We start from the raw sequence: 23,357 nt of genomic DNA on the forward strand, positions 1-23,357 counted from the left end.
GAATTACAATTCGACTTACAGAAAGATGTTGATTAGGGAGGTGAAATAAAATCTAAGTTCCCAACTGTTCTGTGTAGCTGGATATTTCTAATAGTACATTTTAATTTTTTAAAAAAAGTATTGTGGTTTGCTTTATTTTTAAAGCATTCACTACTTTCCCCCCCTAACATTTGGCAAAAGGAAAATGATTACGAAGTGTAAAATTATTGTCAGGTTGAAGTTTGGGTTAATTTTATGAACAAAATCAACCCACGTAGTTCACAACTTTTAAATAAAACACACACATGTACATTTTGGCATACTTCTGAGCATTTTTCAACTCTTTCCTGCGGCCAGACATTTACTTTCGGAAGCAAACCATCATTAAGCCAAATGTTTCTGTGCCATTGGACACCAACCAAGCACTGCTTGGACTCTACACGTCCATCTGAAATAAAGGTGGACAGCTTCTGTTTGGTGGACTGAGCCCTTTTCTTAAAATTCAAAGATGCAATCACACAAATAACCTTAACTTCTCCACTACTTAAGACAGCAATGCTTTATGTAATGCAGTTTTATAATTACACAGTAATTATAAATTGTGTAGTACCAAACTGATGGCAAAATCCATTTTGTTGAAAAGTCCTCAACATTGCAAAAGTAATAACCTTGGGGGAAAAACCACACAGGGAGCATGGCATTTATGCCTCAACCCTTAGACTTCTGCACAAGGATAGTTAAGTACAATGCATTAAAATAAACACACACACACTAAAACACCAAAACACAAAAAATACACAGCATACATCAATGAATCATTCTGAGAAAGCTGTACCCAAATTTTCTTCAGACAGAAAACAGCACACACACTTTGTAGAGTTTTCATAATTCAAGTCTCCACTAATATTTACACAAAACAGAAAAGAAACGCTGAAAGCAGTAAAGCAATAAATTTGACTTTGCCAAATTCCAGCACCTGGAGATTCCCAATTTTAACCAATGGTTTTCTTGAATTAACACAAGACTAAGCTTTACCAAAAGAGCACAGCTGAAGAGGCACCTTTCTGATAACTGCAATACATACAGGTTTAAAAAAAATTAAGCACTTTAATACTCCAAATCTTTCCTAAAATTCTTTTATCATCATGTGCATAGAGGAGTGTTTTTAAATGAAGGATCAGTAGAGACACATCGGTCATGGAAAGTCATGTAGTATGTCAGGTCTGAACTTCTTCATAAAGATCAGAATGACTCTAAACACCTTGAAAGAAAAGCTTCCTATCATTTATTCTGTGAAGTTATTTCATTTCAAGAAAGCAGTGACGTATCTCTCATTAAGATAAATGACATCAGAACCAGAAGGCATTTCAAGTGCTGCTGTCATGTAAAACCACAAGAAATAAAACCATGGTTCAAAGTTCACAGCCAGATTCTGTGCATCAGACATACATGCAGTGGCAAATTAAGTACACCTTTGCTAATCCCAATGCAACCTTTTCTCAATCTCTTATCCATGGGTAGAAGGTTGGGAGAACCCTTGACGACTTCTGACGCTTTCGCATGCAAGTTTCTCTCCCTCTTCAGTGTCAACCAAAGTTAACACTAGAGTTGGTTTTAACCAGAGCTCACAGATCAGCTTGTAACTCTGATTTCAAGTTGACTTCATCCTTTGTGGAGACTAAATGTTTAATATAAAGCTATTGGGGGGGGGGGGTGCAAGATACAAGGTATTCCCAACTTCTTATCCTTGGTTATGAGATTAAGAACTGTTACATCTGCATTGGGTCTGGAGATTATTCCTGCCAAAGTTTATGTTCCAATACTACAGGAGAGTCAAATACAGGTTTCACTCAGTCCCAATGAAATAAACTGGACCTAAAAGTGCTTCTTCTGTTTGGCCAGACGGTGCTTGATATATTCTACACCTTCTCAGGAAAGATGAACTTCCGAACTCTGACTCAGCAATTTTGGAGCACATGCAGGGGAGTTTCGCTGAAGTAGGAACTCCACTGTCAGTGCCTCCTCCATACTTACATCCCCACAGTTCATACATCCCTATTGTTACTAATATAAATGAACTGCCCTTGCTCATGTAGGTCTCCATGTAATACACAACAGCCCCAGGGAATGTTTGGCCAGGGCACCAAGACTTCTGTTGGGTCACTACAGTGCTCTGCAGTTACATTTAATAAAAACCAAGTTGCCTTCACTGATAAACAGCAATGGCCATCATGTACCACCAGCATCATATTTAGATTACACGGCTCAAACCATTAACTTTAGAAGAGATCCATAGCACACTCCTTGTCATTTCAAACCCAGTCAAAAACCTTACCTGGCCTAATCAAGAATTCTGTATCGTGTCGCAAAGATTACAAAGTCAGCACTGTGTTCAAGTTTTAACATTTCAGCAGAACTTATGGGGGAGGAGAGAAAAAGATTTCCTGAACCAAGAGATGAGCATTTGAATTCTACAAAATTTTATTGGGCAACTCTAAGAGCAGTAGTGAGCATCTTGTTACCAGCATTCTAGATGAAGCCAGCAAGTCCTCATTTTGCAAGCTTTGTCCACATCAGAAGTTAGAGACAACAGTGCACAGTCCATGCATGGGCAATGATACTTCACCATTACTCTGCCCACTTTGTGCTAGTCAACATCAAAAAGTGGTCAGAAACACTGGAATTATGTGAATGGTGATGGATTTACCAACCAGCCCAAAGGGCAATGAGGAAACATGCTCCAATTCCCTAAAGAAGTTGGCCACACTGTCAAGGAACAGCTATATCCAATTAAATCCTGAAGCAGGCTCTGTGGGATGTTGCTAGTCCTGTGGGTCTGCTGCTCTGGATGGTCACAAGGATCCGCATTCTAGCCTGTATCCTTTTGCTACAGCATGTGTGGTATTAGGAAGAAATATGGCAGGCAAGGCAGGGCACTGGCAGCCACAACAAGCTACCAAGAGCAAGAAGTGACAGCATCAAGATGTGGAGACTTGAGGAGTTTCACGTGGCCCAGTGATTCCAGGAACAGGGTCCCAGGAGGTCATTCAACATTAGGCACCCAGTGTTTCTGACTAGATTACGAAAAGATGGGTACTGTTCAACTCACAGTAGCTGGGTTGTGGTTTCAACAATAGTTTGATCCAACAAAACTTCAGTCCACCAACCTATATAAACTGGATAGCCTGATATCAAGAAATAAAGGGGGGGCGGAGGAGAAAAATCCAAGCTTTCATTGGGGTGTTTCTACATTTGAATTAAACACAGACACAAATGCAAAAAGCCTCCTCACCATTCACTTTGACAAGACCTGCAGATTAGTCAGATCCAGAAACCAGATCCAGCTCACTTCAACATACAACTTTTAGGATATTCTCTATCAGCGTAGTCTTTGCAGCTATCCCAATAGCAGGTTATTTAAAAGGAGAATTTTTTTCTCCAACAAAACAAATGGGTCGTGATGCTGAGCTGTGAAATTCTTATGCCAAAAAGCTTGTTTAGTGAAGACAGCATGTGCTTGAGGTGGAATCAGAAATTTCCAAATAACCATCCCAAAACATTTTGAGATTCATTGAAAGGATTAGGGTGCTCCATTAAAAAAAAAAAGGAAAAGAAAAAAAACGATATCCACAAAGCTGGAGATTTCAAATGGGCAAGGATGGCCCAGGCTAGGAGAGAAGCCCAAACCATACATAGTCTGTTATGGTCCAAGGTAGATTCTTAAAAAGGTTTCTCTCAACCCTCAGGTTTGTTTTTTTTTCCCCTTGAGGATTGGTCTTCAGTCTCGTACAGTCCAGTCAGCAGAAATTGACTGTGCAATTCCCCCCACCCCATTCTGTTTTTTTGTACAGACTATGTACATTCTAGAAGGTTCATTTAGTATTACACTGTCGTACTTTTGATCCCAGCAATTTGAGGGCGTGCAAATTCCACGAAGTCATCAATCAGAACTGGCCAAGCCCCTAGGAAGAGTAGGAAGGGGAGAAAAAAATAAGTTTTACGCTTTCATAAACCTTTAACAAAATAAAATAATTGTGAAGATCCTCGTTTTTACATGAGGAAAAAACATTTCTGTTTGACGTTTATGTAGCACATTCCAGATGTTCAGAGTATTTCCGATATTTCAGAAATCCTCAGAACAGCCCAGCAAGATAGGTCACAATTCATTTTTTGTTATTCCATTAAAATATTATCTTGCTTTTTATGACACAATCTAGACTTTATCTCTCTGATACACAAGCTTCAAAAATATAGGAACTGTTTCTTGAAATTGCTTATATCACTTTTCAAACCACTGATTTATATGGAAGTCACCTTCTCAACTTTCCCTTCTAGAGCACCCTGAAATCCACTGATGAGTGTCAGGGAAACCCCAATAACCCAATGGGAAGAGGCACAGGAGGAGAAACAGAAAATAATGGGAAACTGGAAAGGGAAACTTACCATGCTCACAGTACCCTTCTTTCATGGTGGTCTCTTCTTCCTGGCTGTCCTAGGCACCACCATCTTAGATCACAAGAGAATCATGCAATCCAAGATGACAGTGGCTGGGAAAGCCAGAAGGCTGCCAGGGACATTCCACAGAGTCCCTGTGAGTTCACTGCACTGCTCCAACACGATGGATTTGCATCATTTTCCTTTACTGTGTGTAGTCACACACAGCCTCCTTTTGCACAAGGAGATCTCTCACTCAGGCCCAGCATCCATGCAAAAACAGTGGCCTTATTTTCTGGAAGTTGGACAAACAGTTCACTCTTTATAAGGTCCACTGCCCCTCACAATGCCAATGATAAGTGATGTAGTAAGAAAGTTAACGGGAGGATAATGAAGATTCTGGCAGGATAAACTGGGTGAATACAGAATGGACTGTGAAAGGAACAACCCCTCACTGCCCACGTTGACAACATCTGTGAACTCTTAAGGGAATTATCAGCTCAATGAAAGGCCGGCGTATCAAAAAGGAGAAGAAAAAAATGTTCCAAATATGAAATAGCAGAATCATATAGCAACATTACCTTCCTCGTCATAATTTGACATATCATCTGCTATCATCGTACTGAAGTCTAGAAGAAGGTTCCAAGTGTCCTTCGGTATAGATCTTTTATGATGTTCCTGTTTAAGGGAAAACCACGTTGTCATCATCAAAAGCGGAGATGTGTGCAGGGAAGTCTTCAGCAGGCCCAGGGAAGAAGTCATAAGAACAGCCCTGCTGGATCAGGCCATAGGCCCATCCTGTATCTCACAGTGGCCTACCAAATGCCACTTACACCCTGAGTGACCTGCATCCTGGTGACTTCCCCTGCATCTGGCATTCTGACATAACCCATTTTTAAAACCAGGAGGTTGCATACACACATCATGGCTTGGAACCCATAATGGATTTTTCCTCCAGAAACTTGTCCAATCACCTTTTAAAGGTATCTAGGCCAGATGCCATCACCACATCCTGTGGCAAGGAGTTCCACAGACCAACTACACGCTGAGTAAAGAAATATTTTCTTTTGTCTGTCCTAACTCTCCCAACACTCAATTTTAGTGGATGTCCCCTGGTTCTGGTGTTGAGTGAGAGTGGAAAGAGCATCTCTCTATCCACTCTGTCCATCCCCTGCATAATTTTGTATATCTCAATCATTTTCCCCCTAAATTCATAGCTCTGTGGCAGAATTCCTGCTCTGCACGCTAAGGGTTCAGCATTAATCTCCACTGAAAAATATCTCAAGGAGCAGAAGCTGGGACAGACCAGTGTTTGGGACCCCAGAGAGCTTTTGCCAACTGGAGCAAACAGTACTGGACCAGAAGGAGGAGGGGTCTTACACAGTAGAAGGGTGCTTCATACCTTCCTGTACGACTCACAAAGTCAAAGACAGCCCACCAGCCATGCGTTACCTAACCTGCCAAGTGCTTGGCTGCCCCTCTGTTTCTTCAGGAAGTACTGGCAGGCCCCTTACCTGGCTGATAAGCCATGGCCAGCTTGGTGGGCCACAAGTTGTGCGGGCCTCGTATTAGTAGGAAGTAGGAAATACTGTGTTAAAATTATCCAAGAGAAACGTAAACACTGCAATTTGGGACTGCTGACTCTTGGCTGTTGTACTGGGTACACATCCCCCCTTTACTTTCAAAGTTTAATGTCTGTGAAAGGATTTGAGGGAAAGGACAGCTGGCAGTTGTACCCGCCACTGACAACTGCTTGAGGGAAAGGGATCCATCTGGGTCTTCTGGAAAACACAGGCAACAATCCTGGCTGCAGAAGTTTCCAGAAGTGAACATCTCATAGTTTCTAATGAGGCAACAGATATTTGAGCTTACCAATAAAAATTTGTTCCACAAATCTAGGAATTTAAATCTTCCATGCAGTACTAAATTCCAGTAAGCGATGGCCATTTCTAAATCTGTAACATTTAAAAAAAATTAACTCAAAAACAAAACAAACACATAAACCCATCCTCAATGTTTTGCAGGCCCACCACTTCTGAATGCAGCTTTTCATACTGTGGCTAAGATTTCTTCTGGATCTACATGAAGTTGCATGGGTGGCTTTTCAGCTGGTAAATAAAGCTGCTATTGGCAACAGAGGATTGGAAAGCACTGCTGCACACTCAGCTTGCTGGCAGCCTTTCACAGTGTAGCCAAGATGCTGAGTGAGATGTGCTTTTGCAGGAGGGCCAAGAACATTTGGGTCTGTTTGAGATATCTTAGTAGCCTCAATGCTACTAAGCTGCTCTAAGTAGCATGGTACAATGCTACTAAGCTCTAACCCCTGCTGATTGGGTAAGAGGCACTTTTTTAAGTGGGTGCTCCTCTTTTTTTAGCAGGGGGAGAGTAACTGGCCCTCCTCACCCCAGCAGTGTCTATTCTAGTGGCTGTCTGCTGGTATTCTTTTGCATCTTTTTAGATTGTGAGCCCTTTTGGGACAAGGAGCCATTTAGTTATTTGATTTTTCACTGTAAACCGCTTTGTGAACTTTTAGTTGAAAAGCGGTATATAAATACTGTTAATAATAATAATAATAATAATAATAATAATAATAATAATAATAATAATAATAATAATATTGCAACAGACCGGTTCACATGTCACAAGGGAAAGCCCAGCTTGGTGCTATGTGAATGAGCCTGGAAGACCCAAGGGACTGCAAGCCCCCCACTCCTCTCGAACACAGGGAAAAAAGAAAAGAGTGAAAGCTTTTGCTTCCACTTTAGAATAAAGTACAGTTCAAGGTTACATCCAGACTTAAGGAATTGTGATTTTTTAGGACAAACCAGAAACTTAAAATCGTTTCCGATCTTGATTTACTAATAAATCAGAATGAGAACAAGTTACAATTTCATGTGTTCATATGCAATGCAAAGTGCATATGATTTATTCTACAGTGAAAGCAAAGATTTCCACTCTCCTCCTTTCTTGTGCATGACAGAAGCAACCTATGGGCTCTCCCTGACTCATTCATGTAGTGGAGAAGCATGGCCAACGTGTGATCACCAACTCTGCAGGGAGGTATTTTCTCTCAGATTCAGCAGCAGCCCTGCAGGGATTCTACCCTCCTCCATGTGCCTGACTCACTTCTGTACCAGATATCTTCCAGAAAATGTCAGCATACATACCTAAACCTTTCTGTCCTGGATTTTTTGCAAAGTTGAAAGTAAACTGATAAAAATCCTTGAATCTTCCTGGCTCTTTTAATTCTTGTTCCATTTTTGGAAGCTGGGCCTTTAGTTTTTCTACACTGTCACATCTGTATTTAAAAAAGGTTTATCTGTGCATTAGTCATGGCATTATACTATGTATTTTAAAATACAATTTCAAAAACTATTTATGACTAAACAGTTGCTCTAATAAATGATGTCAACTTCATTTTGACATATTGTTTAATAAATCCAGAGGCTCTCTTCTGCATTAACCAGTGGTGAAAATACAGATTCATTTATACAATTATAGATATTGCCTAAGAGTTGAAACGTGCTCAGCAGACAACAGTGAATTAGGCCACTTCCCCAAGAAATATCGAAAACCTTTTAGGGTTCAACTCTTCTGTCACTGAGATCAAAAACCTGGTTACGGCATACATAAAGCATCCAGGAAGAGCTGTTAAAAGATAGTCCTTACAAATGGGGCTACTTTATACAATTGATCAGGCGGGTGACGCATCTTCCTGTTCTGGTGAATGGACATAGACTTGAAATGCACAGGCTGCCAGACAGAAATATACCATCTGTGCTCAGTCAAAGCTTGCTTATACTATGTACTGCCATGGCTGTCAGTACCTAGCAGGGGAAACACTCAACGTATTTTGAAGGGAGTTCAACTAGTAGTACCAGAAGATTGGTTTGGAATGTCTCTTCTAATTTCAGTTTACAGCCTGATCCTGGGCTCCCCTGAGCTTAGGCAGCAATATACAGGATTTGGCAGACACTTGTCCCCAGCCAGAGCAGCAAAGCAGCTCATTTGCTTCCTGTGGTCTTTCTGGGGGATAGTGGCAGATGCCAAAAGCTGCCTGCATGGCCCCCAAGAGAGCTAGGGCCATTTCCCATTTTCCTAGCACACAATACTGCTTAAACGTGCACAGAAAATTTAGGCTAGTTTCATATACTTGTTGAGCACTTACCCTAATTCTGTCATCCCATCCATGAATTCCATCTTCAAGAATTCGCATTGTGTCGCAGCTCTGAACTTCCAAGCAATGATCAATACGCTAATACTGGCAGGGTCAAGCGCAAGGTCATCACAGAATTGCTGTATACCATCTATGCCAATTTTATTCTCATCTTGAGGGTCTTGGGGATATAAAAGTAAAATGAAAGAAAAATCTATAACTTTTTGAAGTCATTTTCACAAACAGGAATACAGTTACGCATGTATCAGAATCCACTTTCTAACCCAAGGACATAAAATGTGGTTAACTGCAGTTAAACTTTCATTTCTTACTTAACACATCTTGCCTGCTTTCACAGCTATGCTGTGGTAGTCACACTTCTTTGCATTTGACTGAGACAAAGAATCAGTTGCCCCATTTCAGTAATTGAAAGGCTGTATTATTACCCCTTCCTGATGAGCTGAACTTAAGATGCAGTCAAGATTGGAAGATGGGAGAGAAAGATTTCCATGTGCCTAGGCTGGAGTTTGACAAGGATTGTTTAGGAAGAAGAAAGGCTGAAGAAAGGCTGGGCACACCAAAGAAGAAGAAAGATAGGTTGACTGAGCATTTAGCTCAAACTTGAAAAGTTGTGAAACATAGTGGCTAAGAGATGGAGCTATGAGTCAGAGAATCCCTAGTTCAAATCTTAGCTCTGCTATGATTTTACTAGGTAGTCTTACGTCAACTACTCTCTTACAGCCCAATCCTATCCAATTTTCCAGTGCCGGTGCTGCTGTGCCTATGGGGGGAAGCACTGTTTCCTGTGTTGAGGGTGCAGTCACAGAGGCCTCCTTAAGGTTTGGGAACATTGGTTCCCTTACCCCAGGGCTGCATTGCGGTTGCACTGGTGCTGGAAAGTTGGATAGGATTGGGCTGTTGGCCTCCCATATGCAATAAAAGGACAATGATACAGACTACAGGATTGTTATAAGAACAGCAATATAGCATACGTGAAACAATTGTAGCTGTGCAAGTGGTATACAAATGAATACCACTGGTTGGGCATCCCTTATCCGGAATTCCAAAATACAAAGTATTCCAAAATACAGAATTTTTTGAAGGCCAACATGACTTTTTTTTTTTTTACTTTTTTACCTAAAGAAATAAAATCACAAAATGTGTTTCATGCACAAACCTTGTTTCATGCACAAAATTATTCAAAAATATTGTATAAAATTACCTTCAGGCTATGTATATAAGGGGTATATGAAACATTAATGAATTTTGTGTTTAGATTTGGGCCCCATCTCCAAGATCTATCATTATGTTTATGCAACTATTCCAAAATACGGTAAAATCTGATCTCCAAAATGCTTCTGATCCCAAGCACTTTGGATAAAGTATGCCCAATCTGTACTAACAAAACAAAACAGCCCTTGTCACCAATTGCAAGTAAGATGTTTCCATGCAAGAAGACGTAAGCCAACTAATACCCTATGCAAGCTCCAAGGGCAGGCATAGCAACCACACCATATTGTTGCTGTTTCCCCAGGTGGGGATAGGTAAGACAGCGGAACACTTTGGCTCTTGCAACTACGGATCTCATACAAGATGACAGAGAGAACTTAGTCTGGAGTAGAACGCACTCAATGAAAACCTATGTGCAGGGCCAAGGTAGAGAGGCTGGGGAACAAGAATGTAGGAAGGGGTTTAGTTTCTTTAGTCTTTTTCCCCCCACAGCTTTATGGGTCTTGAAGTTAGCCCCCTCCCAGGGGCCAGCTGTTTCTTCTGGAGACAAACACCACCCCAGAGCCATCACTCCGGTTGCCTAGTGAGCTGCTTCATTCATAACCAGCTCTCAGCCACAAGGAACCAAAACACAGAAAACTGCCCCTATGCATCTAAAGGGTACATTTCTTTGTTTCTAAAACATGCCCCTCAGCATGTAAAGGCATGCTTCAGGGACAGGAAGCTCGCCTTTTGATTAAGACGTCTGTAGTTAGCCACCTGGAGTTGTCAGAATAAGGAGGCCAAGAAATAAGTCATTAGATTTGACCATTTTGATAGATTAGTCATATAGATTTGACCGTTTTGGTCATTTGAGGAAACCACATGGTCTCACCGGCACAGAAGCCAAAATGCCCTAACAAGTACAAAAGGAAAACTGCTACCCTTGCAGTTCACACAGCATCCCCTTCCCTTGGTTTGTTCCGAAAATCCTCCTGTCACAGCTGGAACAGAGGATTCACATCTGGTTTCTAGTCAATTGCTTCCTTTTTTCCAAACTCAAAACTACACTGTACTCACCTTTATATCTGTTATAGAGCAGTTCTAACTTCTTTCTGTCCAATGAGCCTTTAATATTTTCTCGTATATACAGTTCGGGATTTTGAAAAAAATTATCTGTGGCAACGTCCAATTTCCAGTCATTCTGAGACAGACAATTCACTGCAGTCTTCTCACTGGACTGTGTGAAGATCATAAACTGCCGGACTTTATCTTTCTGTGATGACTTCAACTTGTTCTGGAAATATATCAGAAGACATAAGAATGAGACTTTATGGTGCTTTCCTAGGGGTCCGTCTAGAACCCTCAGAGATAACTCTCCACAAGTCAGGAATCTTGTCTGACAAATGATCAAGGCAGACATATCTAAGTACCTCCTTAGGGTGCAGCTTTCTTATCTTGTCCAGACTCCTTTTATTTATTCAGGGATTTAATTCCAAATTACATTGCTCAAGGCAGCTCCCAAGTCCAATACAATTAATTGTGTAACAAAATCAACGCTAAAATGTTTAGCAGCATTTCTTCTTCCTGACTGAAATGGCCAGCAGTTGAACTTTTGGACCTGAGCTGCTCACTTGTGACAAGAACAACAAAGCAATCGTGCAATACCCAAACTGTACATCCTGCAATATTTCTTTAAAAAAAACAAACAACAAAAAAAAAAACCATCACACCGCCTAAGATGGAGATGACAGTTGTTGCCACCCAACCAAAAGTTAAGACAAAGAATGCACCCAAATCATATAGAAACAGTGACTTACTATAGAAGTAAAAAACAAGAAGTCCAAAGAATCTAAAGTGCCATTTTGTATTATTATTATTATCATTATCAGCAGCAGCAGCACTACTACTTATATACTACTTGTCTACAAGTGGTTTCCCAAAGAGGTTTACACAGTGGTTCAATCAATCAGTGGTTCCCTGTCATTGCAGGGCACACAGTCTAAAACAAGATGCAGAAGCAACACCAGCAACGGCCACTGGAAAAGATGACATGCTTAGGAAATTATGGATAGTTGCCCCTACTAAATGTAAGAGTGGCATTTATAGATACAAGAGTGGCAACTGTTGGCAGCACAACATTGAGAGGGATCTTGGAGTTGCAGTGGATCACAAGATGAACATGAGACAGCAGAGTGATGCAGCTGCAAAAAAGGCAAATGCAATTTTAGCCTGCATTAGTAGAACTGCAGCTTCCAAGTCATGAGAAATAGTGGCTCCACTGTACACTGAGTTGGTCAGACCTTTCCGCGAGTACTGCATCCAATTCTGGACACCACACTCTAGGAAAGATGCAGCCCACCTGGAGCAGATTCAGAGAACAGTAATGAGGATTATCAGAGGGCTGGAAAACAAGGCCTATGAGGAAAGGTTGAGATTACTTGATATGTTCACCATGGAGAAGAGAAGGCCGAGAGGGGATATAATAGTGCTCTTAAGACACCTGAAAGGCTATTCTATGAAAGAAGAAATAAATGTGTTCTCAGCTGCCTGAGAATAGATCTAATGGGTTCAAATCAGAAGAGAGGAGATTCACAGGCTGTAGGTTGCCAACTCCTGCACTAGAGCAACACAGGGAGGCTTCAAAGAACATGAAGTGGGGGCGGGAAAAGCACACCACACAATGATGTGACGTGCCCCTGTTGCTGCACAGGGAGAGGGAGATCTCATATGGGATGCCATTTCCAACAGCAACCCTGTGCCACCTCCAACGTGCAGCTTAGTTCTCAGGTACTCACAAAGCAACTGCAACTGGGCTACGTTGCTCTAAGTACCTTGAATAACCACTTAAATATAGCATATGAAACTAAAGGAAAAAGTTACAGATGACAAGACACTAGTATTAAAAGCAGTTGTGTGGTATTTTAAAAACTGACAAATACATTGTAGCATAAGCTTTCGGGAACAAGGCTCAGATGCACAAAGTGGAATCTTCAACTGGCAAACATACATAAACAGCTCTGTCTCCCAATATTGCTGCTGACCACCACACTTCAAAAGGAGACTCCTGATTCAAACTGCTGAACCAGAAGTTACTGGTAAGTTTGATCTTGTTCATTTATACCCCAGTCAAGGGTTTCCTCTTATTACAGGTGTTAATTTTCATAATATTCCTAAACTTACCAATGTTGAACAGTTCTGCTATTGTGAACTGTCTCTGTGCTTATATACATTTAAGCAGAATTAAGTACCTCTTGAGTTTTATGGCAATTTGGATCCACTGTTTATAATTTTCCCCCCTCTGTATTCAGCTGTATGTATACCTGTCAAGGATAACACTTCATATACCTGATGAGTGGGATATATAAGATTATATGACAATGTATTTGGTGATCTTTTAAGATGCCACAAGACTTGCTGCTTTTGCTGCAATGGACATAACACCACTAACCCCTGGATGTTGTTACTGTTTATTCACAAGTTATCATCACCATACTGTGCCAAGATTGGTGTTCCTGATATGCTAGAGAAAGACTGCAGCACAAAGGCAAAAAAAAAAAAATCCTATCTGGTAATGGGCTTAAATGCATGCAGAACCACACTCACAATAGCCCCTTCAGCCTTGTTGCAGGTAGCAACTACCTGCAGCAAGAAGCATGCTTGCCTTCTACTGAGCTTACAGGTACCTGAATCAGAAAGATAATCTGGTTAATTTTATGATGCTTTTCACTGCAGGGTATAAAAAGAGGAACTGGTGCACCACAGTGGCTAAAAGATTTGGTTGTGAATCAGGATATCCTTTCTTTGAATCTCATCTCTGCCATGAATCCTCATTTAGGCAAGCTGCTCCCCTCTTAGCCTCAGCTGTGATATAGGGACAATACTTACAGACAAATCCTATCCCCCTCTCCACTTCCAGAACAAGCGTTCTGGCAGCAGAATGTGCTTTACAGATGTCACAAACAGCTTTATGTAAGTGTACAGAGCTGGTTGCTAGCAACCCACCACGAGAAAGGCCACAGAGGCCTCGCACATGGTGTCAGGTCAGGAGCGACTGCTACCAAAGGTCTGCTGCAAATTAAAGAAAAACTGACAAAAATATATTGATAAACACAGTATTTTTAAACATAGCATCCATACAAAAGCCAAAAGATGACTGTGGGCGCAATCCTAATCCCTTATGTCAGTGCTTTCCAGCACTGACATAAGGGCAATGCAGCTCTGAGGTAAGGGAACAAACATTCCCTTACTATGAGGAGGCTTCTGTGAGTGACACCCAACTGCAGGATGCAGCACATGTCCCATTGGTACTGCTATGCCAGTGCTGGAAAGCAATGACATAAGCGGTTAGGATTGTGCCCTGCACAATTATCTGGTCAATTGAGGAAACAGAGGTAAACATATGAGCCCAGAATGTCCAACCAACAAAACCTCCAAACTGACAGGGAAGGAGACCTGCAAGCAGTTCTTTTAGATGTGTTTTTGATGGGAGGGAATAAATGCAAAAAAATCTAGAGCTCCATTACAGGCGTGAAATTGAGCATAACACCATATTCTTAAACAACCTTGTTGCTAACTCTGAAAAAACTTGTTAACCTGAGAGTTCAAAAACGATGAAGACCAAAGACAAACATGGCAGCAGTTGAGAACTGTCCACTTTTATTGTCTAAAAATATGGTCACCTGACCTGAGCCTCATACATAGCTAATGAAGTACAGTACAGTATACACTTTTGAAAGCTGTTTTAAATTCCTGAAGACTATCATCATTTGTAAAAATATAAATACATACTGCTATCATATGATAACAATCTTTCAAAACAGCAGACATTGACCCAAAAGTACCATAAGAACATAAGAAGAGCCCTGCTGGATCAGGCCAAAGGCCCATCTAGTCCAGTTTCCTGTCTCTCACAGTGGCCCACCAAATGCTTCAGAGAACAAACCAGACAACAAGACACCACCTGCGTCCTGGTGCCCTCTCCTGAATCTGGCAATCTGAGGTACCCTACCTCTAAAACCTACAGACCTTGAGTCCGTGGGCTACCTTTAGGAGCCCACGGACCATTGAGGCAAACATTGGAATTGTTGTAGACCACATGCAACTCACTCCACCCCACCACAAAAAAAATACAATTCAATTTGGTAGCCCATAGGGGAGCGCTTGATGAGACAATGGAAATGCCAGTTGCGGGGGGGGGGGGTCCATTCTCCACCTTCTCTGGTGGTCAATGGGGAAGCATCTCACCGAGTGAGTGCTTCTCCACAGACTACCAGAAATGGTGGAGAGTGGACCCTCCCACAGCTGGCACTTCAGCAAGCGCTGGACAATCAGAGAGGTTAGATAACAGACTACCTACAGCTACAGGCAACATTTCAGTGGTCTGTGGGAGAGTGCTCACTTGGAGAGGCATGGAAGTGATCAAATTTGATCATTTTTTTTCCTGAGACCCTGCGGACCACTTCTCAGAGTCTCACAGACCACATGTGGTCCCCGGAACAAAGGTTGGGAACCACTGCTATAAAACCAGGCCCTTGCAGATACCATGACTTGATATCAAGAGTGATATCAGAGCATTCAGAATGATATCATGAAGCTCAAATACGCTGGAATATAAAAACCAGTCAGCTCAAAATAAATTTTAGGCTGTAATCCTAGACATTTATCTGGAAATACGCAATGGGATTAAGTTCTGAGTAATTATGAATAGGACTGCATTGTTAGATCCCTGCTGCTAAAGGCCCTTCTACAAACTGCTGGCCATTCAACCACAAAAGCTATTCAGGATAACTTGTTCGTTATGATATACGTTGCTGTTTGGTATCAGAGATTGACTGAAAACCAAAAGGGTTCAAGAAGGTAGCTAATCTACGAATTGCAAAGAACTCTTTTCAGCTTCAGGAAGTGGCATGTGTTACTCATACACTTATTACGCTGTTAGGATTGTCAGATTGCAAACCATAAAACGTGTATAAGCATTAGGTTCCCTGACAGCCCTTGGCTTCTTTCATACCCCTCCCCCACCAGCTCTTATGAGTATGTGCCACCCAACGGGTGGGGAAGCAGTAGGAGCCACAGCTGCCCCTCCTCCCTGTCCTAATTTAAAACAACATGAATATTCTCTGGATTGCCACCTGCTAAGTGATACTCCCGCAATATATGCACCATTTGGATTCCAAGAGAGTGTTCAAGTTTTACTTATTTTGTGGCACATGTTTCCAAGATAGCAGATGTAACAGTAAACAATAAGTTAAATCTTCTAAGAATAATTTTACTGTATCTTCAAGTTGTGATCAAAGGGGCAACCGCAAGAAGCCGGTCAGCCTAACATCTATATCGGGTAAGATGGTGGAATGCCTCATCAGAGATACTCTCAAAACACATAGACGAACAGGTCTTGCTGAGGGAGAATCAGCATGGCTTCTGTAAGGGTAAGTTTTGCCTAACAAACCTTTTAGAATTCTTTGAAAAGGTCAACAGGCATATGGATGTGGGAGAACCCGTGGACATTGTATATCTGGACTTTCAGAAGGCGTTCGACACGGTCCCTCACCAAAGGCTACTGAAAAAACTCCACAGTCAGGGAATTAGAGGGCAGTTCCTCTCCTGGACTGAGACCTGGTTGAAGACCGGGAAACAAAGAGTGGGTGTCAATGGGCAATTTTCACAACGGAGAGAGGCAAAAAGCGGTGTGCCCCAAGGATCTGTCCTGGGACCGGTGCTTTTCAACCTCTTCATAAATGACCTGGAGACAGGGTTGAGCAGTGAGGTGGCTAAGTTTGCAGACGACACCAAACTTTTCCGAGTGGTGAAGACCAGAAGTGATTGTGAGGAGCTCCAGAAGGATCTCTCCAGACTGGCAGAATGGGCAGCAAAATGGCAGATGCGCTTCAATGTCAGTAAGTGTAAAGTCATGCACATTGGGGCAAAAAATCAAAACTTCACATATAGGCTGATGGGTTCTGAGCTGTCTGTGACAGATCAGGAGAGAGATCTGGGGTTGGTGGTGGACAGGTGGATGAAAGTGTTGACCCAATGTGTGGCAGCAGTAAAGAAGGCCAATTCTATGCTTGGGATCATTAGAAAAGGTATTGAGAACAAAACGGCTAATATTATAATGCCGTTGTACAAATTGATGGTAAGGCCACACCTGGAGTATTGTGGCCAGTTCTGGTCGCCACATCTCAAAAAGGACATAGTGGAAATGGAAAAGGTGCAAAAGAGAGCGACTAAGATGATTACTGGGCTGGGGCACCTTCCTTATGAGGAAAGGCTACGGCGTTTGGGCCTCTTCAGCTTAGAAAAGAGACGCCTGAGGGGGGACATGATTGAGACATACAAAATTATGCAGGGGATGGACAGAGTGGATAGGGAGATGCTCTTTACACTCTCACATAACACCAGAACCAGGGGACATCCACTAAAATTGAGTGTTGGGAGAGTTAGAACAGACAAAAGAAAATATTTCTTTACTCAGCGTGTGGTTGGTCTGTGGAACTCCTTGCCACAAAATGTGGTGATGGCGTCTAGCCTGGACGCCTTTAAAAGGGGATTGAACAAGTTTCTGGAGGAAAAATCCATTACGGGTTACAAGCCATGATGTGTATGTGCAACCTCCTGATTTTAGAAATGGGCTATGTCAGATGCAAGGGAGGGCACCAAGATGCAAGTCTCTTGTTATCTGGTGTGGTCCCTTGGGCATTTGGTGGGCCGCTGTGAGATACAGGAAGATGTACTAGATGGGCCTATGGCCTGATCCAGCGGGGCTGTTCTTATGTTCTTAAGAGTCTTGCTATATTGTATATCCAAATAAGATGGCTCCAGACAACAGGTCAGATCATTTTTCCAGTTTTCTTGCCAGACTGCCTAGAGAAGACACCCCACACTTCTTGAGAGAGCTCCTACTGAATATAAATATGCTTGCCAGAACATATATTTACATGGGAAAAACACTATCCTAGCCTCATCACAGGAAGTAGGGTGGATGTATATATGTAGACAACAATTTTTTTTTTCAGAGAAAACATCCTGGGTGTGTGCTCTGAGGCCAAAATTAAATGCATTCAAATCCCTTCAGCAATTCAGGAGCTTCAGTCATCACTGTACTTCCTGAAAAAATCTTATGAGATGTTTTAATGAAAGGCTGGGCAGTGTGGCTGAGAAAACAAGTAGGTTCAAAGTGCCCAGCTCATATAATCGGGATAAGACACCTAAAGAAACCTCAGAAGCCCACTAATACAAGAAATACCTTGTAAAATAAAATCTATGGCTGCAATTTTCAAGCTACTTACTACAGTATAGATCCATTAACACATTACTCAAAGCTATATTTGGGAACTGCAAACTAGTTATTATTTGTATAGCAAAATCCATGTGTTGTTCTTCTACTTGCCTTTTTTTAATACTTTCTAATGGTAAAAAAAAAGTTGCATTTCTTTCTGTACAACTTTCTAGGAAATAAAGCACAAGTGCATAATAGATCCCCATCCTAACCATGGTTGCCTGGAAGTAAGAGCTGCATTCAGTGAGACTTCCTCCTGGAATTCATAAGATTGCTGAATTAAGCACAATTACTTGGAAACAGATTCCTCTGAAATCATAGGAACTTACTTTTGAGGAAACATAGTTACAATAGGGCTATCAAGTAGCATACACACACAAACAGAATGAGAGTCTTATGTCACCTTAAAGACTGAGGGCCCAATCCTATCCAAATTTCCAGCACCAGTGCAACTGCAATGCAGCCTCACGGTAAGGGAACAAATGTTCCCATACCTTAAGGAGGCCTCTTCAACTGCATCCTCAACACAGGAAGCAGTGCATACCCCATAGGTACAGCAGCACTGGAAAACTGGATAGGATTGGGCCCTAAGAGATTAAGTGTGATGTTAAACTTTTGTGGACACTTCATCAGATGAATAGAGTTATCCCTCAAGAAAAAAAATATATACAGGTAGTCCCAATTCAAGCATGTCCAAACTACAGGCAGCCCAATTTAAGGACAGCACTTTCACACAGCACAGTCCAACCACTGGAATATTTTCATGCAGACACAACAGTGCTGGTTTTTGAGAGGGAGAGACACACTGGGTTTTGAGACACAGAATTGGTGGGTAAAGCATAGTCAGTACAGTATTTGGTACAACTGTACTCATGTTCTTCTCCAACCTCTTCAAATGCAAATGATAACCTTGTAAAATGTAAAATGAAAGTCATAAAATGCAATTAATACAAACGCAGCCCCTCCTATCTAAGCTGCTCTAAGGTCCATTATGTTGTACATTATACAACAAAAAAGCAGGGTTATTCACTAGAGAGTGAATTATACATTTTATAGAAATAAATATTTCTATACAGTTTTTCAACCACCACAAAAAGTTGTTCCCAATTTTGTTTATGTCACACAAATAAATAAATGTGTCAACTGAGAGCCCAAGCCTATGCTTATATACTCAGAAGTAAGTCCCATTAGAGTCAATGAGGCTTACTCCCATGAGAGTGTAGATAGGATTGGGCTGTTAAGTACAGACCTCCAGAACCTAACCTGTACTTAAGTAGAGGACTGTCTGTAAACAGTGGGAAAGAGACTACAATCTTAGCCATTACTTACCCAGGAGTAAGCCCCACTGACTATAGATTTACTTCGAATTAGATGTGCATAGGACTGGGCTCCAAGACACCATGATAAAATAGGACAGCACAGTAGGTCTGTGGCATATTTATGTGCAGTCCAAAATGATACAAAAACAGTGTGCTTCGTTCACAACTGTCAGTAGTGGTGATATGACCTCCCCCATTATACTATGCTAATTTAACACCTGTAGCTGGAAAGAAAGCCACAATTCCACTTAAGCTCAAATTGAATAAAGTCACAATTTGCTGATAAATTCTAGTTGAGAAATTTCATGCTGTGAAGTACTTTTTAAACTATGGTAACTCTGAAGCAAGCAACTGGGCATTCAAGGAAACTGAAATGTTCCTCACACTGGTTTCTGAATTTTTGGTGTTAGATGTGCCCATTTATTTTCCTGCCCAGAGACTAGCCTGTTTTGTCTTATATGGACAGCAGACAGGGATTATTGGCAATTGATAGCATATACCTTACTGAAAGATAAGTATAGAAAGCAGGTGACTGAGCTCCTAAGGTATGGCTGATGCTATCAGATCTTGAAAAAGTGTTACCCAAGAAGATATGGGGACAAAGCTGGCATCCGAGTCTGTTGCAGGGCATAATTCCAGAGCCTGTGAGTCTAGCAGGTGGTCCACTGTTGCTTGCGAGGAGATGTTGTTATGAGGCAGCTGCCTAAGAACAAGGAAAGGCCTACCATCCCAAGACAGAGAGGTTTCACTGTCCAGGGAGGCAGTAGATCATTAACACATTGCAGCTGTCATCATTGGGGGGTTGTACATGACAACAAGCAATGTTCTGTCACTCCGTTGTCTAGATCTACAGTAGAAAATGCCTGGATACTACTCAAGTCTCATTAGTTGCCTGTTCCATTCATTAAGGCTACAATCCTATACACATGTACAAAGGACTTACTTCTGAGGAGACACACATAGACTCACTCTGATAAGGTGTATTTTAGTTTTTCTAAGACAGAAAAGGAAGGAAGGAAAGCAACAGAGTTTCACTTGTTAGCTGCCAACACAACCCTTTATGTGCACCTGATGAAGTAGGCTCTGGTTCACAAAAAGCTTCCACCACTTTAGGAGTGCATTAGCTAGTTAAGTAGGGTGACCAAATATAAATGGGGCAGAGTGCCTATAGCAGGGACAATCTACCCACAGCATGCATGCCATTAGTGGCACATGTACACTTTCCAAGTAGCACAAGCAAAATCACCATATATTTTTGAAAAACATTTAAATGATTGCACATAATAATAATAACAACAACAACAACAACAACAACAGGTATTTATATACCGCCTTTCTTGGTCTTTATTCAAGACTTTATTCAAGGCGGTTTACATAGGCAGGCTTCTTTAAATCCCTTATTAAATAGGGATTTTTACAATTGAAAGAAGGTTCTTTCTTTCAAGAACCACAACAGTCCAGGTGTTTCACTCTGATCTGGTTTCACATTCTGGCCTCCATCCTCCCACACTCAGAGCAGATGGAATAGCTCGGCTTCAGCTTGTCAGCTGCTTCAAGGTCGCACGGTGCCGGTGGCCTCGAACTGGCGACCTTATGGATGTTATCTTCAGGGAGATGGAGGCTCTACCCTCTAGACCAGACCTCCTGCCCAGACCAGACATTATATGGACCTTGAAGGAGTCCATATAGGCCAGACTAAATGCCCATGCAAGTTGTTTTTCTGGCCACATCAGCAGTCAGCCAGGTTTCTTTGGAAAGCCTTCAGAAATAGGCAACAGTACTCCCATGATTCTTCCTCTGTACCTTATGGCACTCAGGCTGCAATCCTAACCACACTTTCCTGAGAGTAAGCCCCAATGAACAAACTAGGACTTATTTCTGAGTAGACCTGGTTAGGATTGTTCCCTCAGAGATATACTGCCCTTGAACTTGGAGGCTCTACTTAGCTACTGTGGTAATTGTTAAAAGTGACATTAAGATGGAGTGGCATATGCAAGATTCTTTCCATAAAAAGCGACATGTGGCATAGCTAGAAGGGATACAAAGCACTAAGTGTTACAGGCACCTAACTGCGCCAAGCAATCAGCTCCTCTCCCTCGAAGCCACTCCAAGTGAGGGGGATCTGTTTTGCTCCCCCAGTGGCTCTGAAGGGGAGGCTCCTTGCAAAACACAGTGCTTTGCACCACCTCTAGCTATGCCACTGAAGTGGGTTGGCCACCCCTAGCCTTTGACCCTTGTACAGAAGAGAGAATTTGGGCAGGTGCAGCTCTAGAAGGGTTTAATATCTTTCTATACCATGGTTAAAGGTAAAGGCAGCCTGCCCTCCTTTGTATCTGGTCACCTTATTGATTGTGAAAAGGCTTCACAATCCTTCAGGAAAAGGCTTCAGGAGTCAACCTGGAGGCAAAATCCGGAGCCGGAGTCCCTGAGGCAGTTCATGGCTGAACACAGTCATGTTCTGGCAACTCCTGCGACGCTGCTGGAACCAACCATATCGGCCTCTGCCTTCAGCAACGTGGAGAGGGGGCATTTGCTGCACGGGTAACAGCCTATCCTCCATACCTACTTTACCCAGGCTTCGTGCACTGGAGAGGACACTCTGTTCCAGAACCACCATTCAGAGCGTGACACCATAGTCTTCCGAGACTGAAGGATGCCTAGGAAGGATTGACTGTGAAGGCACTACAAGTCTCTTGACTGTTTTTGTGGCAGCAGAGGAAGGCTGCCATCCTATGCACACTTGCCTGGGAGTCAGCCACATTGATGGAGTTTACTTCTGAGTAGACATGCCTTGGGCTGTCAGGCTTCAAGCCTATCCACACTCACCTGGGAGTAAGCTTCCTTGACTATAAAGGGGCTTACTTCTGAGTGCACATGCCTAGGTCAGGTTACAATCCCATCCACACCTCCGTAGGAGTCAGCCCCACTGAACTCAATGGGATTTACTTTTGAGTAGACAAGCATAGGATTTGGAGTGTCAGGCTGCCATCCTAGCCACACTTCCCTGGGAGTAAAGACCAGACCCACTGAACTCAATGGGGTTTACTTTTGAGTAGACAAGCATAGGATATGGAGTGTCAGGCTGCCACCCTAGCCACACTTCCCTGGGAGTAAGACCAGACCCACTGAACTCAATGGGGTTTACTTTTGAGTAGACAAGCATAGGATTTGGAGTGTCAGGCTGCCATCCTAGCCACACTTCCCTGGGAGTAAAGACCAGACCCACTGAACTCAATGGGGTTTACTTTTGAGTAGACAAGCATAGGATTTGGAGTGTCAGGCTGCCACCCTAGCCACACTTCCCTGGGAGTAAGACCAGACCCACTGAACTCAATGGGGTTTACTTTTGAGTAGACAAGCATAGGATCTGGAGTGTCAGGCTGCCATCCTAGCCACACTTCCTTGAGAGTAAGCCCTACTGAACTTAGTGGGGCTTACTTTTGAGTAGACACATGCAGGATCGGGGTGTCAGGGTCCATCCCAGCCACAGTTCCCTGGGAGTAAGCCTCACTGAGCTCAATGGGGCTTACATCTGAGTAGACACGGGTCACACCGCCAGACACGCAGACTCCCACTCACACGTTACGCGCCGGGAAACCACTTCCAGAGGCAAGTACAGACAGGATGGGGAGCCCCCTCAGGACCAAGGAGCAGGCGGCCCCGGCGACCCCCCAGGCCCAGTGGGCCCCCCGCCCCCAGCCTGAGGAGAGCAGCCCTCCGGACCCCGCAGTGGGCCGCCCTCCCGCGCGCCGGCCCGCCCGCCCAGGCCCCGCGTTGCCAAGCAATGGCGGCGCTCCCCCCCCCCGCGGCCGGGCTGGGCCTGGCCTCTCACCATGGTGGGGCTGCGGCGCGGCCTCTCCCCTCCCGAGCCGGCTCAGGCGACACTGGCGGGAGGAGGGGCGGCGGTGGCGGCGGCGGCTCCCGGGGCTCCACCTCGCGGCCCTGCCTGCCCGCCCGCCCGCCTGCCTGGCTGCCTTCC

The 23,357-nt window shown here is 43.0% G+C and overlaps 1 protein-coding gene across 1 annotated transcript; it reads right to left on the reverse strand.

The window, feature by feature from the left end:
• Positions 1-523: 523 nt before the first annotated feature.
• On the reverse strand, positions 524-23,357 carry DCUN1D1 (defective in cullin neddylation 1 domain containing 1). Its single transcript, XM_066621715.1, has 7 exons — positions 23,211-23,357; positions 10,859-11,075; positions 8,582-8,750; positions 7,581-7,711; positions 6,286-6,368; positions 4,995-5,091; positions 524-3,941 (listed from the first exon to the last, which is right to left on the reverse strand). Exons 1-7 carry the CDS (start codon positions 23,211-23,213, stop codon positions 3,862-3,864), a joined length of 780 nt encoding a protein of 259 aa, XP_066477812.1. The 5' UTR covers positions 23,214-23,357; the 3' UTR covers positions 524-3,861.

This window comes from Tiliqua scincoides, chromosome 3 (genome assembly GCF_035046505.1).
Source record: "Tiliqua scincoides isolate rTilSci1 chromosome 3, rTilSci1.hap2, whole genome shotgun sequence".
Taxonomy (NCBI): Eukaryota; Metazoa; Chordata; class Lepidosauria; order Squamata; family Scincidae; genus Tiliqua; species Tiliqua scincoides.

Bases quoted from the DNA above. Each gene is read 5' to 3' on its own strand.
- DCUN1D1 (XM_066621715.1), bottom strand. The intron at 8,751-10,858 runs GTGAGTACAGTG...TATATCCCCAAG, and splicing joins GCTCTATAACAGATATAAAG to ACCCTCAAGATGAGAATAAA. The intron at 6,369-7,580 runs GTATGTATGCTG...TAAATGTTACAG, and splicing joins TCCAGGACAGAAAGGTTTAG to ATTTAGAAATGGCCATCGCT.